This window comes from Pelodiscus sinensis, chromosome 16 (assembly GCF_052426305.1).
Source record: "Pelodiscus sinensis isolate ZL-2025 chromosome 16, ASM5242630v1, whole genome shotgun sequence".
Lineage (NCBI taxonomy): Eukaryota > Metazoa > Chordata > Testudines > Trionychidae > Pelodiscus > Pelodiscus sinensis.
This window is the reverse complement of record NC_143067.1, coordinates 34,943,801-34,961,450: the sequence shown is the minus strand read 5'-3', so window position 1 is coordinate 34,961,450 and position 17,650 is coordinate 34,943,801. Positions and strand designations below refer to the sequence as shown.

The 17,650-nt window shown below is 41.4% G+C and overlaps 1 protein-coding gene across 1 annotated transcript in view; it reads left to right on the top strand.

The window, feature by feature from the left end:
• Nucleotides 1-17,650, top strand: part of SLIT3 (slit guidance ligand 3) — a 791,947-nt gene that overhangs the window by 679,217 nt on the left and 95,080 nt on the right. The window contains exons 25-26 of the mRNA XM_006115755.5: nt 789-952; nt 7,263-7,387. Of these exons, the coding sequence (XP_006115817.1) occupies nt 789-952; nt 7,263-7,387 (289 nt within the window). The remainder of the gene's footprint in view (nt 1-788; nt 953-7,262; nt 7,388-17,650) is intronic.

The following is a 17,650-nucleotide window of genomic DNA, read 5'->3' as shown; positions in this document are numbered from 1 at the left end:
TTTAGTGAAACATTGTGTGTAGATATTGTTCAAGTGGAAATGGGCTACATTTCTTGACTAAATGACCTATAGTAAGTTACTCAATTCTGCTTGGTAATGAGGAGAAGAAAGGTAGAAGGAGGGCATTTTGGAAGAGGTTAGTCTTAAGGAAGGAGCCAAGGAGAGAATGTTCAATGGGGCATGGGGTCAGTGTTCAAGGCATGGCGCAAGATTATTCCAAAATAGCTATTTCAGAATGGCGGTAGTGTGGATGCTCCACTGCTGCTATTTCAAAATAGTTCCTCCCCGGTGCCATTCAAACTAATTATTCCCCAGTGCTTCTTGAGGCTCTAAATCAAGGTAGCATGCCCACATTAGGGAAGCCTGCCTCGGGCTAATTTTGAGGCTTCCCTGTAATGTAGACATGCTATTTCGAAAAAAGCTATTTTGGAGTACTTTTTCTGGGATAGCTTATTTTGAAATAAGCATACAATAGATGTACCCTGAGGCTTGGAAAAAACACAGCTGGAGCAGTGAGGTGAGAATGAACATCTGATAGGACACTTTATGTTGAATTCTAATCTACCATTATGATACTTGACCAAATACATCTCCAAAGGTCTGTTTGGAGACATCAGATGTTGAATTTCTGTTAAATATTGGCAGATTTTCTTTCCAGATTGTTGAAATGAAGGTTTCCAGTTCTTTGAAAATTAATGGTGGAGAGTTGGCTAAAATGTACCATTTGGGAGGCATTGGCTAATTTTGCTCACAAGCAAAGGAATAAATGCCTTGTTTTACATCACCAGGGCTCTAGGTACCAACCCCTTGAACTGTGACTGCAGTCTGCGCTGGCTTTCAGAATGGGTGAAGGCAGGATACAAAGAACCAGGGATTGCTCGGTGCAGTGGGCCAGAGGACATGACAGACAGACTGCTGCTCACAACACCAACCCATCGCTTCCAGTGCAAAGGTAGGAGCAAGCTGTTTGATTGAGGGTTGTAAACCACATTATTGAGTGTCATTGCTTAGCTTGTGTAAACAGCTTTATTAGTACTGCGTCGCCAACCCCTGGTGTCACAATCATGAGATATTAAAATGAATTTGGGTTTGTTTGGGTTTGTGGCTTTGTGGTTTCTGACCTGTTGATGCCCACTCGAGACATGTTTTTGAGCTTTTTCTCTACCACCAGAAGGGCTAGAAACTTCATTGTTCACAATGAAGCTTGATATTCTCATGCAATCACTCAACTCCAGCATTTGAGGCTTTAAGGGAAACACCAGATCTCACATGAGTTAGCAACACTGTCATTAGACCAGATCATATAATTGCAAACTATTGTATGGAATGTCATTTCAGGGCTAATTGATCAAATAATTTATTTCCGAAAACCCTGAAAAACTTGTGTACGAGATGGTTTATGTTGTAAATAATTCTTGATTTTTTAAAAAAATAGAAAACTCTATTATAAAAAATAAGTTTGAAAGCTGTATAAAGTAGAAAAAAGCTTGCTGTCTAGACGTAGCCTGATTCAGGAGTTATTGTGGGCTATATAATGTAACAAAAGAAAGAGAATAAGAGGGATTTCTGACAATGAAATTGTGGACAAATAACGTTGTTTGTAGTTTATATATTGAGGATCTGTTTGTGGGTTTTGCTGTCAAGGGACTATTCGAGTGTGGGATGTTTATTTGGGTTACTAGCTTATAAGTGAAGACAGAAGTTTGAAGACATGTATTTATGATAATGGAGAAGAGGGTCTGTGGTTGGAAATGTAAGTGAATGGGAAATGACATCATCTTGTCATTTGTCTACGAAGTGCCGTGCACATTTGTATGTAATAATAAATTTTAATAATGGCACTGGCTTAGCAGGATGGTTGAATAGTGGCTGGGATTAAACTGATTGCTGACTAGAGGACAAGTGTTGACATAGAGCTAGAGTTAAGGTTGCTTCCTAAACCAGAGCTGACTTCATGACCTTCCAGCTTCATTTTTAATAACTAGATGGTTCAAATTTAGTTATTTTAAAAGTGATGATAGCTTTAAAATAGCAAATCATAATCTGACCTCTGTGCTCTTTGCTGAGCCTATAATTTTACTGCTCAGAGTTACAAATATTCCTAAATAAACATCCAACAATGTGCTAACTTTCACTGGAGGAAAAATGAAGAAAAACAAACGTGGCATTTGTAGCTAAAGATAATTTTGAAATACAGTGCTAAAAAGCTTGCTTTTTCTTGAAACTCTCATATTTTGAAATTGTTTTGCATGACCCTCTTCAACCCATTCTCCTGAGGTCAGCCACCCAATGAGCCAAGCACCAGTCTACAGGGGTGACAGGTTTACAGAAATGTTATTGGTGACCAGAACACCCACACCCCTCACCCTTCCAGAGTCCCTTCTCCCTCCCCCCACCTGCCTAAGACTCTGGGAGGGAATTTGGGTGGGGGAAGGAGTTTGGGTGCTGAGTGCAAGCTCTGGGCTGGGTCAGGGGATTGGTGTGCAGCAGAGTTGAGGGGTGCAGGCTCTGGGAGGGAATGTGGGGACTGAAGAGAGTGTGGGGGCAGGAGAGGGGGTGCAAGCTCTAGGAGAGAGTGCTGGAGTACAGTTCTTTCCTCAGGCACTCCTCTCTGGCAATGGCTCCCAGGTGGGGGGACCAGGGGTCTCTGCTCACTGTTGCCCACAGGCACCATCCCTGCAGCTTCCCTGTGCTGCAGGTGCGCGTGAAGTGGGTACAGCATCCTGAGAGACATATACACCCTGGAGGCCACAGGGATGTGCCGGAGGCTGTGCAGAGCAAAGAGACAGAAGCTGCTCTAGCCTCACACTGCTGCCGGTGGTGGCGTCAGGGGCATCCCAAGACGTTTTAAATCACATGGAGTGGGGTGGGGGGCTGGGGAAGCACACGGGCAGCAGGTGGGGTGGGTGACGACACCTAGCCCCAAACTTTGCTGAAGCTAGGCCCTGGCTCAGGACTGTTCATGGTGCCTGGACACCACAAGCCTCTAGACCTTGATGCCTAGGGCAGCCTGTGGACAAATAGAGCAGCTGGCTTAGGATGAGGAAAGTTTTCAGATTCCTCTCCCGGCCTTCTTTCCTCCTCACTCAAAACAAACGTACAAGAGTTTGCAGCTTAGCAAGAGCAATCTATCATCCCTAATTATACTCCAGCCCTCCAATTGCTTGTGGATGAACTTTCCCCTTCAGGTTCACCTGAGCAGAGGTCCAGTGAAGTCAGCGGGCTCCACAATCAATTAAACAATCTCACCAGTCTAGCCCACTACCTTCCCCTCATTATTGCCGTCTCTCTGTCAGCCACAGCATGACGCGGCTGAAGAACGACACACAGGACTTTCTAAATTAACACGTATTTTGTCAGCTTTGTGGTTTAACCCAACATTTGGACTAAAAGCCAACTCTGCTCGCCTTGCCTCTGAACAGTACAAACAGGGCCGGACTTGCAGACTCAGCTCTGTGTTTTTTTAATTGTCCTCGTCTGCACCATTGGAAGGACTGCACAAGACTGAGAACATTTTTGCTACATGGGTTATAAACCAAGCCCTTAAGGACAAAGTAATAGGCTGCTTTAAGTGCTAGGAGTTCTGATTAGCTCTTTCATTGATTGGCTTTGATCAGTGCCATAGGACTAGATGGACTCTGTGTGGGCATGTGTGTGTGTGTGTGTGCATGCACATGTGTATGGACAAACTGATAGACAGAAAAAAGATGTGACAGAATAGGACTTAAAGGGTTTTTTATATGGTGTAATCCATGCTAGTGTCCTTGCCTCCTGAGCAATCTCCTTTGCCCCAAGAGCTACTCTCATTCACTTTTCGTAGAAGCAACAGAAAAGTAGCACATAAAGGAGAAAAAGCCCCCAGGCATAACTACAGCCACTGAGATTAATCTCTTCCGCTAAAGTTAGGCAGGCTGTTGTACTTAACTAGAGCTTACGGCAAATAGGAAAGAAGTGGAAATAAGGTAGGACAGAAATGGATTAAATGTAAAACAGACAAAGTTAGAAAAGGGAAAAAAGTCTTTTGGGCGTATTCCTTTCCTTGTGGGCCCTTTTCCTGGGTACATTTTGTGTAGGGCCAGGTTCTCAAACTAAAGAGCACCAGTCTTTACTAACAGTTCATTGATTTCAGTGACACTACTTGCACTGTAAGGCTACATCTAGACTGCAAGCCTCTTTCAAAAGAGACTTTTTCGAAAGTATCTTTCGAAAAAGCCTCTTTCGAAAAAGAGCGTCTAGACTGCAACCAGTACTTTCGAAAAAGCAAGCCGCTTTTTCGAAAGAAAGCACCGAGGCAGTCTGGATGCTCTCTTTTGAAAACGCCCTGTTTTATTCAAGAACACCTTTTTTCGAAAGAGCAATTTCGAAAAAAGGTGTTCTTCCTCGTGAAATTAGGTTTACCACCGTCGAAAGAAAAGCTGCGTTCTTTCAATTTAATTTCGAAAGAACGCGGCTGTAGTTTAGACACAAGTGAAGTTTTTTCGAAAAAAGGCTACTTTTTTCGAAAAAGCCCTTGAGTCTGGACACAGCCTAAGTGAGTAAGGGCATGAGAATATCTGTGATAGAGTCGTTGTCAATGAACATATCTGTTAAGCCTGTTGCTCCCTGCTGGTGCTATGTAATAATAATGATTTGGACAGTCAATATCTCAGCTAGCGTGTTCAGAAGCAATCCCTTGAATGGATTTTTATATTAACCTAAATTCCTAGACTGTTTCCTAGAACATAAATACACAAACTCAGTTTTCTTCTGTCCTCCTCACTTATTTCTTTGCTTTAGTTGTGACACATTTGTCCTATGTAGATCTGCCACAAGAATGGTGTTTGTTACTATTTTCCTATGGAATGCTAATACAATGAATAATAGAAAAATAATTCCTATTTCCTGTTCATTGCTTTTTCACCTGGCTGCTAATTTTGCACTATCCAAAAGGGGTCCTCAGTGAAAGGTCTGTCATTATTTCAAACATGAAGCATGTTTTTCACTCAGACGTACCTCATATATGAGAATTCACCTTGGATTAAATGAACAACAGATTTTACCTTCTTTCCATGAAATCCTTTTCAGAGCACCTCACCCATGTTTCACATGCCTGTGTTGTCCTAGGGTGTTTAAAATGTTGTGCAATCTTTGCACTTAAATATTTTCTTATAAAGGAGACAAAGAGCTTTCCCAATTAAAATAAATGAGCCCCTTTTACCATTTTTACATTTTAAAACAATTGAAATCATTAATATTTGAAAGTTAGTGGCTAAAAGTCACAATTTTATTTCCACATTTTGAAATTTACCTATTTTTATTAACTTCTTAACAGATCTATAATACTGATTGATTTAGTATCCACTCCATGCTTGAGGTGGCAACAGCAGACAGTAACTAGGGATGTTAAAATGTGTTTATTAAGGTAAACATATAACCACTGACATTTTCAGCAATTACACATTTACATAGGGTGTATGTGGGGAGCCGATTAAAAGTGTATGTGTAGGCGGGGAGTCGGCGTATCCTGGGGAGCTGTCTCCCCCGCTCCCCCCCCCCCAGTGTGGAAGGAGGGGGCGGGCTGTGTGTAACCGTGAAGAATAACCAATGATTCCACTATCCCATCCCTAACAGTGACAACTCCAAAGGAGCATCCTTGAAAATTTGAGTGCTTTGTCCTGCAGATGACCTGTTCAGGTCCAATAAATAAATACTTGTTTTTCAATTGGGGTAATTCTGTGTGTTCACAGGAAGCCATAAGCTTTCTTTGCTGTAGATGCCTGAGTGTGTGGGATCTAGCATTTCTGGGTTTTTTCTCAAGTATTCTAGTGTTTCTATTTTTGTTTACTTTTTCACAGACCTTTCTTGGTGCCTAAGGAGAGTTAAAATAGGGATTGTGCATGATCAAAAGTAATAGAATGAAAACAATTTACTGTCTCTCTCATGTCCAAGTGTCGTGCTTCTTGTGTACAAAGTATTATATTTAGAAAAGGCTGACAGGACTATTTTGATTATTAAATCCATATATTTGCAGTGTTCTCACATGAAGCTTTATTGTTACCCCATTGCCTCACACTAGCCCGCATCCTTTCCCCTTGCAATAAACCCTCCATTACCCGATCACTTGCTTTTCTCCCTCAAGAACCATACTCCCTTTTCACACCTTTTCACACCTTCCCTCTGCAAATGGGATCTAATTACTGCGGTTGGCTTCTGCAAGGAGCAGGCAAGCCAAACAATATAGGCAGATGACTGTGCAGAGGACATGGGAGTCACAGAAGTCTACAGCAGTAGCTAAAGGCTGGTATTCATTGTGAGATAAAACATTTTTTATCTGATTCTGGTTTTCAGCTTGTATCTCCAAATTTGACGATTGCTGATCCCCCCCTCCCCCAATGTTCTGTCACATTCTGGGGTGAAATCCAAGCCATTGAAGATTTGTGTCCCACACATACATCTCATCTCACAATGCTCAAGGGCTACTCACAAACAGCCTGTAGCATGCAGCTCACAGCCTGGGTGTCTATGCATAGCTACATCCCGGGCCCAATAGCTTTGGCCCCAATAACCTGCTAGCAACACTCCATTCCCATTGTAGCTTCCCACCAGCCTTGGTTACTACCTGCAGTGTGGCCCCAACACCCTCCCAGTCCTGAACAATCCCTGAAATGTATGTTCTGCATTGTACAGCCTCCACTGGGCAGCTGCATCATTTCCCAGATATATCTGTATTTTGCTTGTTGTTTTTTCTACAGTAAAAACAGGAAGGAATTAGCATTGAACTGTCATGTGAACCTGTAAATTGAACCTTTTTTGAGCTTCACAAATCTTTGTGCAAATTTCTTGTACCCATTTTTGGATGCTGCTGCCAAATCTGCACTTTCTCTCGTTGTCTCAGACACAAACTAGAAATGCCAAAATATTAGCAGTCAGGGGCTGCTTTTGCAGAATTTCAAGCATTGATAGATATGGAAATTTTCAAAAATATTGATAGTAAACCAACTTTATGACATTTGCAGTTGGTTTTTGCATGCAAGGTGTTGGACTATTTAGACAAGCATCCCAATCGCGTTTAGATTTGTCCAAAACTTGAAATATTTAAAATGTGAATTAATGCCTTGTGATTCAACATTGTCATATGAAAGACCATTAGTGGCACATGCTATTGTTACTGCAAGGGGCAGAAAAAACACAGTGTCAGTACCGATAAGTATCCTGTGCAAGAACTAAAAATAAATTTTGCAATCCATGTTTTCCACTTAAATTTTATCCTTTCAATTTTGCAGGACCAGTAGATGTCAACATTGTGTCCAAGTGTAACCCTTGCCTTTCCAGTCCATGTAAGAACAACGGGACATGCAACAACGATCCAGTTGAGTTCTATCGGTGTACTTGTCCCTTCGGTTTCAAGGTATGACTATAATGGAACTATATTAAAAGTCACATGATATTCTCAGATTTCTGCTGACTTCCTTAGTGTTGTACCATAAGGGGTCAGTTGTATTAACAAGGAAGCTCAAAAATCCCTTGCTCAAGATTGTGTGTCTTTCAACTGCACACAGCTACAGATGTTTACTCCATATAATGTATGTATCTGTTCTTTAAACTTTTTATATACTGCTGAGAATGTAAAAGGGCAAGTTGATTTCATTTTCATTTTCTAGGACCAAAACAGCCATGTTAGAAGCAGCCAGGATTGAGGTGGGCGAAATCTAAGGCTAGAAGTTAGATCTAAGTTATATCCTGGCTCTGCCACTAACTCTGGGTTGCCTTCACCATTATGTAATCTGTCCTCTTCTTTCCAATTGGGATAATAGTCCTAATTCTTCAGTTTTGCATCTTGTGTGCCCATATACATCTGTGAAAAAGTGGGAGTAAGTTGTCCTCCCCCCCTCCCCCCCGCATAAGTAAGTGGAGATGTGCCTATTTGGTAATCACCTATTTGATAGACATAAGGTATAAGGTCAATTAGGGGTTTTAAATATAAACAATGAAAATACACATATGTTCATACATGTCAGGGCCTGATCACCCAGATAAATCTATCTTATTCTGTATACAGTTTACTACAAGGTAAACTCATGTTCATCCCTTTCTCAGGGAAAAGGAGAGATATACATAGACTCCTTGACCCTTCCGCCCTTCCCCGTAACAAAAACTTGCACTGGCACCTCCCAGCTCTTCATGGATAAAATGCATGGATGGGTTCCCATAGCAGATGACATGGTCACATGCTTCAGAGGACTCCTTACAGCTCCTTCTCACGGCTTTACAGAAAAAAAAGACTATTCACAGATTATTATTCTGAGTACTGAGCCATTAAGTTCCATTAAATACTGGAATTTGAGTATCTGAGTACTAATGGCCCTCACTTAGCATGTTTACATCAGTAACCCAGGTTTATACTTCAAATTTTAATTTCAAATACAGGAATGATACATGCATACAAATAGGATAATAATATTCAGCAGATTATAATTTTTTCTGTGATACCTCACGAGGTATTTTGCATAAAACACATTTCAGTTATGTAATATTCAATCATAAGCAAATTTTTTCTAAAGCATATGGAATGTCCTGTCACAATAAACAATCCAGATTTTACCAGTCTATTTGTCACCAGCTTTTGCTGAGTTTCACAATTTTATGTACCAAACTGAGTTGGAATTTTGCGACCTTGAGCTACATAATGGACAGGTCTCTGCACAACAGACTGCCTTAGTGGTATCTCACTGGAGCCTCACTAAGTACTTGTCTACACTTGCAGCAATGTGTAGGGAACACACTGCCATGAAAAGCAGGCTACACCCATGTTCCTTGGCGTGCATTGCTACCCCTGGCAGTGAAAGGCTCCGCAACGGGGAGGCAGAATAGAAATGTTTCTTTCCACCAGCCAGAGCCTTTCTGTGCTTCCAGAGTCTTTCACTGTAGTAGGGAGACAGTGGACACTACACTGCTGTAAATAGCAGTGTAAATGTGGGAGGCTCTTGGTTAGGTGTATAGAAAGCACACCTTTATGGTACACACCCTTGGCTTGAGATATGTAGAGCACTTCTACTCCACTTCTCTTAACAGTGGCTCCCTGTCTATACTGCTATTTAGGTCTGGTCTGGCTGAGCATGTGATGTCTATACTCTCCACACAACTATAAAAATATGCTACTCTGAGAGGAATGGACTACAACAAATTCAGAATGGGTGGTGGTTAATGTTAACTTGTTGGCTCTGGCATATTCAGGATAGAAAAGCCAAGACCACATGTTGAAGCAGGAGAATCTTATTGTGAAAAAGGGATATAACTTATAGTTACTATTTTTATGTATCATTTATTATCGCCCAGTTTATCTGGGAGAGGTCCATTGTTCTTTGCATACACAAAAAGTTTTGGAGTTTTCCTTTGGATGTTGGATTCAGTCAGCTATAGTTTATGACCATAGTTTAGTTAGTGTAATTTAGGGAAATATGTGGCTGTCTTGTCTTGCCACTGAGAGTCAGGGTGATCATTCTGAATTTGGGGTGAAAAAAAACCAGGAACAAAAACCTAAATTATTGAAAGCAGAACTAGGAGACTGCTGAGGTAATGTCACTCACTGGAGAACATATAGATTTATGCTTTCATAATTTGTATGCTAGAAGGATGCATGTTTTGGTGTAGCTATGTGTGAGGCAGGCCTGATCTATACTAATATCATGTTGGTTAGAAGTTTTTTTTACATATTTTTTGCTGGCAACAGCCCGTGTATAGATGCAGGCTTTGGGGTTAGTAAAAACTGCAGCTACACTCAAAGCTTCTCTAGTGCACACTGCATCTCAGAGTGGATCAATTTAGAAACATTTTGATAAGTTTTTGAGGTGATTTGTTTTAAATAGCTTACAGAAAGTTTAGCTTTTCTTCTCTCCCTCCCACTCTGACTCAGATTCTCAGGTGACTTGCACTGTGTGAACTTGCTCTCTCATACAATATCACTTTTTAACTTGCAAGGACCAAATTCTCATCCAGGCATAGCAAAGAGTGAACATAGCCAGGTGTGGCATGTAAAGCAAAGCAGACATCTTAAAAATACAGACTTGTAGCTAGTACAGGGAGAATTGGGGAGAATTTAGTAAGTAAGAAAGAACCCTGCATCTTTACCATGGCTTTTTGAATAAAAGTAAAATTTGACAGGTCCAAATGCAAACCATATGAAGGGAGCACTCTATTTCTACCAAGCTGTTCTCCACCAGAGATTCATGCTAATTCAATAACAATACCTTGCTTCCTTCTCACCAGCCAGCACCAAACAGCTCTGTCCATCTGGAAGCTATTTCCCAGATCTTGATAAATTGCCCTAAATCTTCCCTCACAGCATTTGTTTTTCCTTGTTTGATGTAAATTTGGAGAAAATCCTGTGTGGAGGAGTGCATCACGAGAGGAAAAAGAACACCAACCACCCTTATTTTCCCTGTAACCTTATTCAGTTAAGCTGACGTGTATACGGTGTCTCTGGGTTCCCTGAAATGGGGTCCAATGGGGTCTGGGGTTTCAATATTTATGGTGGCCATTCAAAAGTACAGTGAGACACTCAGCAAAAAATTTAGTTCAGGTGACCAATCATCAACCAACTTATAGTCTCAAGTGTTTCTTGCAGTTGCTATAGATAGTATGGTAGGAGAAGCCATAGGCTTGTAATCTTTTTTGCATAACCATGTTTAAAGCTGGCCCTTTCTACAATTACAACAGGAATGGTACATTTAGTGTCTTTTTTCCCCCACTGGAATGTGCATGTAAATATTTGTTAGTGATATCGCTTGTGTATAACACTGCATATCTTAGGCTGGGCTTAAAAGCGAAGTAGCTCGTGAATTGTTCACCCTGAATCTGCGCCAGCAGGCTTGTGGGACAGACAGTTCTGTTTAATGAGGGTCGAAATATGCCGGCTTTAAAATGGGGGAAAGTAAGTGCTGATGGTTATCTCTGCTGCTGCTCTCACCCCATGTTGGGTATTGAATGTGTTTGTTATAGATAAACCAGGTAGGAAATCTTGCCTTCAGGATTCTTGCCTCTGAGGAGCATTGATGTGTAACCGGTGGATAGTGTAAGAGTGCCACCTATCGGCACTAGCAGGATTTACTGAGATAACTTCAGGACCTCACTGCCAGCTAACATGCAGCTATTTAATTGGCATTCATGTCAAACAACTTCCATTGAACAAATGGCATGTTAGTTTTTTATATTAAACATACCTCTTGCTTTCTCCCTTCCCCATCATAGATATCATCTTTTAAAAAATATCTGTGCCTTCCCTTGTAGGATATCAGTCAGTCTGAGACTGGATCGCTGGAAAACAGATTCTGAAGTCTTTCTTTCTGGCTTTTCTCCACAAGTGAATGCTCAGTTGTGCACACTGTATGGAGTTGTATGTTTAGAGATAATGGCATGATTTTAATTCACATAGTCTATTGGGTACATTGTTTACACCACCTCTATGAGAGACAGGACACAGGTCACAGACAAATTATAATTAAATAGAATAATCAAATTGGGAGGTAATTGACAAAATATTACATTCCCAGAGTAGGTGTGCTGACAAAACCCAAGGAATATGATAATGATGTCACTGGACATGCATGACTTGTTGGTCTTTTATTTGTTCTTTTTAATCATTTCCCTCTATAGTGAGCTTAGCCAGGAACACATGAAGGCAAAACAATAATCACTCTTTCTCCTTCCCAAATTATTAGAGTAACAGAATAAAAGAGAAAGAGTTAAAATACATGCTGTGCTGGATTTGAGAATAAGGCCAATGAAAATATTTCATGAAATAACTGCCCTTCCTCCTTCATCATCTCTTTGAGCTTTGGCAGTTTGAATAAAATGGAATGAGTGTGGCTGAACCATGAGTTCATCACCTCAGTGCTAGGCTATTGCAAGTCTCTCTGAAGTTTAAAGTGAGCATTACTTAGCAGGTGCAGCTGGTACACCTCCTAAGTTAAAGATGCTAATGTAAGTTCATCACAGCTCCACCCATGTACTTGTTCCCTGTTGAGATCAGAGTCATAATTTACTCCAGGACTATTCAACTTTGGAAGCCCCAGGGGCCACTATGATACCCACAGCATATGCCGAGGGCAGCAACTTAAATGTGGTTGTATACACATGCAAATATATATGCAAATATATGCAAATAATTTCTTTCAGACTGACAGGCATGAATACAAAGATTAAGGCAAGACTACACAACACACAGACCCCATTTAAATCAGTTCTGCTGATATTAATAAAATGCAATATTTACCCAATTTCCACCCATATGACAGCACTTTTAATGAGCAATGACAGTCCAGGAATTTAACTACTAAAATGCATATCAACAGAAGACCATTATATTAACTACTTTTTTGTTTTGGCTCCCCACCGCAGGCTGCGTGTTGAGCCCTGTGTAAACACAAACTGCACCACGGGCTGCAAATGAATGGGCTGAGTGTTGAGTAGCCCTGATTTACACAGTCCTAAATGTGTTTACACCTATCTATCTTGAAACTTTCATCTACAGTTCACCAAAACAGATATTCTTCATGGGGAGAATGGAACTGGAAAAGTCTTGAATAAGTCTCTTGGGCCCTGGGACAGAGCATTTTCTATATAAGGAACTTGATTTAATAGATAAGAATAGACACTATATCTCAAGTCAAGTGGTATTAAGAATTCAAGACCGCTTTTTTTTTGCTCTATGGTTAATAGTGTGTACAACATGGCAAGCTCTAATCTCAGGTATAATAACCTCAGTGAGACTTGCATGGACGTAACTGAGAGTAGAATTTGGTTCATAGTACATGTCAACTGTACAAGACCATGTGTCATTTCTGATTTCATAGACTATCATGTTTGAGAATACAACTCCTTGCTTTTATTTCTTTGGGTCTACTAACATATTTTGCATAAATCCCTCATACATCAGTCAGTGCAAGAAAAATCCCTCAGTCTAAATTCCAGACAGAGGAGAAATTTGGAAGGAACTCTAAATATCTCCTGCATGCTTCACCATATGAAGAAGAGTTTGAGGATCTCAGTCTTTACATATTATCTTGTCTGGGCCTCTTTCCATTAACAGCAAAACAATTTGGAGGAAGATAGTGGAATGCTTGTCTCTTGCCAAATTTGGTTAGTGTGAAAAAAATCAGTGCAGCAAAATATTATTGCTGTTAGAAGATTCTGTCTCAGTGAACTAGATTCTCATCCATTTCATTGTGATGCCATCCTTGGAAATCATAAGGTTTTTCTCGTGAACACACAGTACTTCAAATGATTATCAGTGAATGTGGAAGAAGTGCTTCCTGTTTTGTGTAAGATAAAGTGGGGAGCCAGAAGGGTTGAGAGATAAGAGAGGAGTAACAGCCTGCCTTCTAAAATAAGCGTTCCTGTGTGTGTTTGTGGATTTTATAGGCAAAGACCATTGGCACCGGCAGGGTTATGTTTTCATCTGATGTCCCCAAGACAGGAAGACTATGAATGGGGAAAGTGTAGCATTGTATTCATACTTGGAGGATTTATTCATGCTCTCCAAGATGTAACTGTGCATCTGTTAGTTGATTCGTATAGGAATCCTTTTCCCCTGCTACAATAAGTGTAGGGAAAGTGAGGATTTATACACATGTGGTATACAAGCGAAAGGCTTATGGAAGGATTACAGCCCACAGTTGCTGGCTGAGGTTGGAGATGCAGGCACAGACTCACCAGGAGCCATGTAAAAAGCACAGTGATGTATTAAGCTGTGTCCTAATGAAGATTGTTAAGCCAAACCTAAGGAAACATTTCCATTTGCAGTGAGAAAGCAAATGTGGAGCATCTTGAGGCATTGACTCTGATCATTCAGTGCTGCATAAGGAAAAAGAAATGAGCAGTGATGTTTCCCCACAATAAAGGTGACTTTAAATAGGAAAATCAGAGCCTCGGCTGGCCATATAACCTAACCCAGAACTGAGGTAAAGAAGACTACTCCTCCAGTCCCCAGCCAGTGCAGGATCGTTCGCCATTGTACATCTACATGTCAGTCTAGTTTTAAATGTCCAAAAAAGATGAAACACCCACCCTTTTCTTGTTCCATTCCACCCTCTAATACATCTCACTCTTAGCAGCTTATTTTAATGTTACATTCAATTTCCTTTTCTTAATGTCACCCTCTCAGCCCTAGGTACAGGCAGTCCCCGGGTTACATACAAGATAGGGACTGTAGGTTTTTTTCTTAAGTTGAATTTGTATGTAAGTCGGAACTGGTACGTATTGTAGGGGAAACTCTAGCCAAACATTTCTCCAGAGCTCAGTTTTATTCTCCCACACCTCACTTCCCTCAGTCCTTTATTCTCAAGCTGAGGTGTCTGCTGAGAAAAGCCGCTCCGCGTCTCCCTGGTCTGCTGGGGCGGGAGGGGCGCTAGCTTCGCATCTCCCTGGTCTGCTGGGGGGAAGCAGCTAGTGCGGAGTTGCCTCACCCCGTTTGTAAGTAGGGATCCGATGTAAGTCAGATCCATGTAACCCGAGGACTGCCTGTATTCTCAATCTTATTATGTTACATAATTTCTCTGACTCCTTGGTGCCGTCATCCTTCAGGTATCTGTAGACTGTTATGTCTCTGCTTAGGCAGGCTTCATGTATCTAACAGTTAATCTTTCTTCAGTCTCACCAGCCACCCAACTGAAGCCATCACTCACACCAAACAGTCCTCCTCATTACTGAAGTCTCTCACAATTGGCCCTTTTCTTTTACCGTTCAGCTCTTCCTGTGCTGCTCTAGCATTGACTGCACCATCGGAGACACAACCTTTGTCTTTCTCTGAGATCCTCAGCAGAATTTGTAGTCTCATTGCCTCGCCTCAGAAGTTAATTACTTGTTTTCCTTTCCCTTGAGATAGCTTTTGCCAACAATACCTATGGCCATTCTTCATGCCACACGTGGTCTTTCATGATGTTGTTTGGCATTGTCTGATCTTCCGTCTTTTTTATAGGAAATAAGCCACACTTTAAAAAAGACATTGTCTTCCTGAAAATCACATTCTTACCTGAAAAGTTTTTAAAACTGCTTATTAAAGGTCAGTACATTAAGGGAAAAAGTGACTTCCTTGTCCTTGTTAATAAATCCCATTTGTCAATTTATAGCAAATTAGGCAAACTCTGCCCTCTTAAGCCTCCTTTTATTTTAATCCAAAAGATTTATGACCCTCCAGGGTAGACATTGTCTTCTTGGAAATCACATTCTTACCTGAAAAGTTTTTAAAACTGCTTATTAAAGGTTAGTACATTAAGGGAAAAAGACAAGAAAATTTTCCTCTGTTTTTTAATTTGTTTGCATTATATTTCTCCAATCCTAACTAAGCTCTTGTTGTCTTCTTTGCTGTAGTCTGAATGCTGTAAATTTGGGAACATCTATAATAGGACATTTTAGGGTCCATTTAAGATTTATTTTCATTGAAACTAGGGTTTTGATTTACTTCTTAAGTAGCTATTGTTCTGGAAATATGCCAGGGGTTCCAAAATTGGATGTATGTACATTAGTACAGAATGTGGATTTTTCATGTGGCAGTCCAGTTCCACCTCTTCTTTCTACTGGTTTACAGTCCAGAAATTCTTTACCAATAAGGAACATTGAAATATGGCATGCTTGTGTAAATAGTGATCCATACGGCAAGAAGAAATACACAGTAATGTATATTATTGACAAATAAACCTCAAGCATCCACCAAAAACCAAAATTTATACAGATGGTGCCAATGCCAAAATATTTTAATACCTTAAATTCTTGCCCCTTGACTTTGACAGACATAATCTTGATTACTAGCTACAAAAATAATGTGAAGGTGCAGTCTACCCTGGAGGGTCATAAATCTTTTTGATTAAAATAAAATGAGGCTTAAGAGAGCAGAGTTTGCCTAATTTGCTATAAATTGACAAATGGGATTTATTAACAAGGACAAGGAAGTCACTACAGTGCTGCTGCCATGCCCAAGCAGATGCCAGATGAAGCCAGAATGGTGCAGAAGGTTACTGTATTTTTACTACGCTCACCTGTGCTATGAATGTTTTCAGAAGCTAAAACCTAAACTGATCTCTTCTCCTTAAATTCCCTCCTGTGGCTTTCAGCAAGTAATATTTCTCACCATGTGTGAAAAATAGGCAGGGTTTAGGTTAGGCTGCTGAGTCACCCAAAAATGGGTGATTGAACCGATCAAGATGTTATCCAACCAAATCCAACGTTCTAACCAAAACTAGAAATGAATGGAACTTTTTTCACATTAAATAAATGTAATTATTACATTATTATTAACAATCATATAATACAACTTTTTAACAGCTTCAGGGGGTAGCCAAGTTAGTCTGCACAGGTAAACTGAAAAAACAACAAATAGTCTGGTAGCACTTTATCGACTAACAAAACATGTAGATGGTATCAAGAGCTTTCATGGGCACAGCCCACTTCTTCAGATGACCCGAGTGTTGGATATCTACGTCCAAAATAAATAGGGGAGATGGGAGGGGGGGCTCATTACCGGAGCCAACCACATAAGCCACCAAATCAGAGGCTCATTCAACAGCACATCCAGTAATGTAATCTATGCCATCAAATGCCAGCAATGCCCCACTGCAAAATATATTGGACAGACTGACAGTCCCTACGTGAAAGAATTAATGTACACAAATCAGATATCCATAAAGCAGGGTTTCCCAAGCTATGGGTCGTGAACCAAATATGGGTTGCCATTACATTTCAAAAGGGCCAAGTGTCTCTTCAGGTGGCTCTGCCCCCCCCCCTTGTCCCCGTGTTTGAATTGCCTTGGGTCACCAAGTCTTCCTGAATTGTCAAAATGGGTCCCCATGTGGAAAAGGTTGGGAACCGCTGCAAAAGGGAACATACAAAAGCCTGTGGGAACACACTTCCTAGGCATGCATTAACAGATCTTCAAGTGGCTGTTTTGTTACAAACCAATTACAGGAGCCAAATACACAGGGAAGGACTGGAACTTCAGCTCATTCCCAAATTCAATTCTCACACCTCTGGATTAAACAAAGTTACTGGATGGTTAGGTCATTACCTACCTATCAAACAGTGAGGGCAACAATGGTTCTTTGTTTTTGAAGAATCTCATGATACCATCTAGATCAGTGGTCACCAACCAGTCGATCGGGATCTCCTGGTAGATCTTGGAGCCTTTGACAGGTGATCTTGACTGGTGTGGCCAAGAGGCTATCAAGCACAGGCACTTCAGCTGCCCCTTCCCCAACTGCTGTGCATCTCCTGCCTTTTGCCTTGGAGCTGCCCCTCCCTGGGTGCCTCTTGCTTGCGGTGCAGATCAGGGAAAGGAGAGGGGGGGTGCTGATGTCAGGATGCTCCCTCTCACCCTGTATACTGTCTTCACAGAACGGGGCGGGGGGGGGCGCACAACAGGGCTTGGGATGAAGGGGGTTTGCTGGCTGCTTTGGAGAGTGGTGCAGGGCCAGGGCATGGGTAAGCCTGCCATAGCCCCACTGCACCACCACCCAGGAGCCACCCGAGGTAAGCAGTGCCCAGCTGGAGCCAGCTTCAATCCCCTCCCCCAGTCATGAACACCCTCCTGCACCCTAAACCTCTCTCCTAGCCCTGGGCCCCCTGGACCCAAACTCCAGCCTGTTCCCTGAGCCCCCTCCTGCACACCAACTCCTGCCCCAGG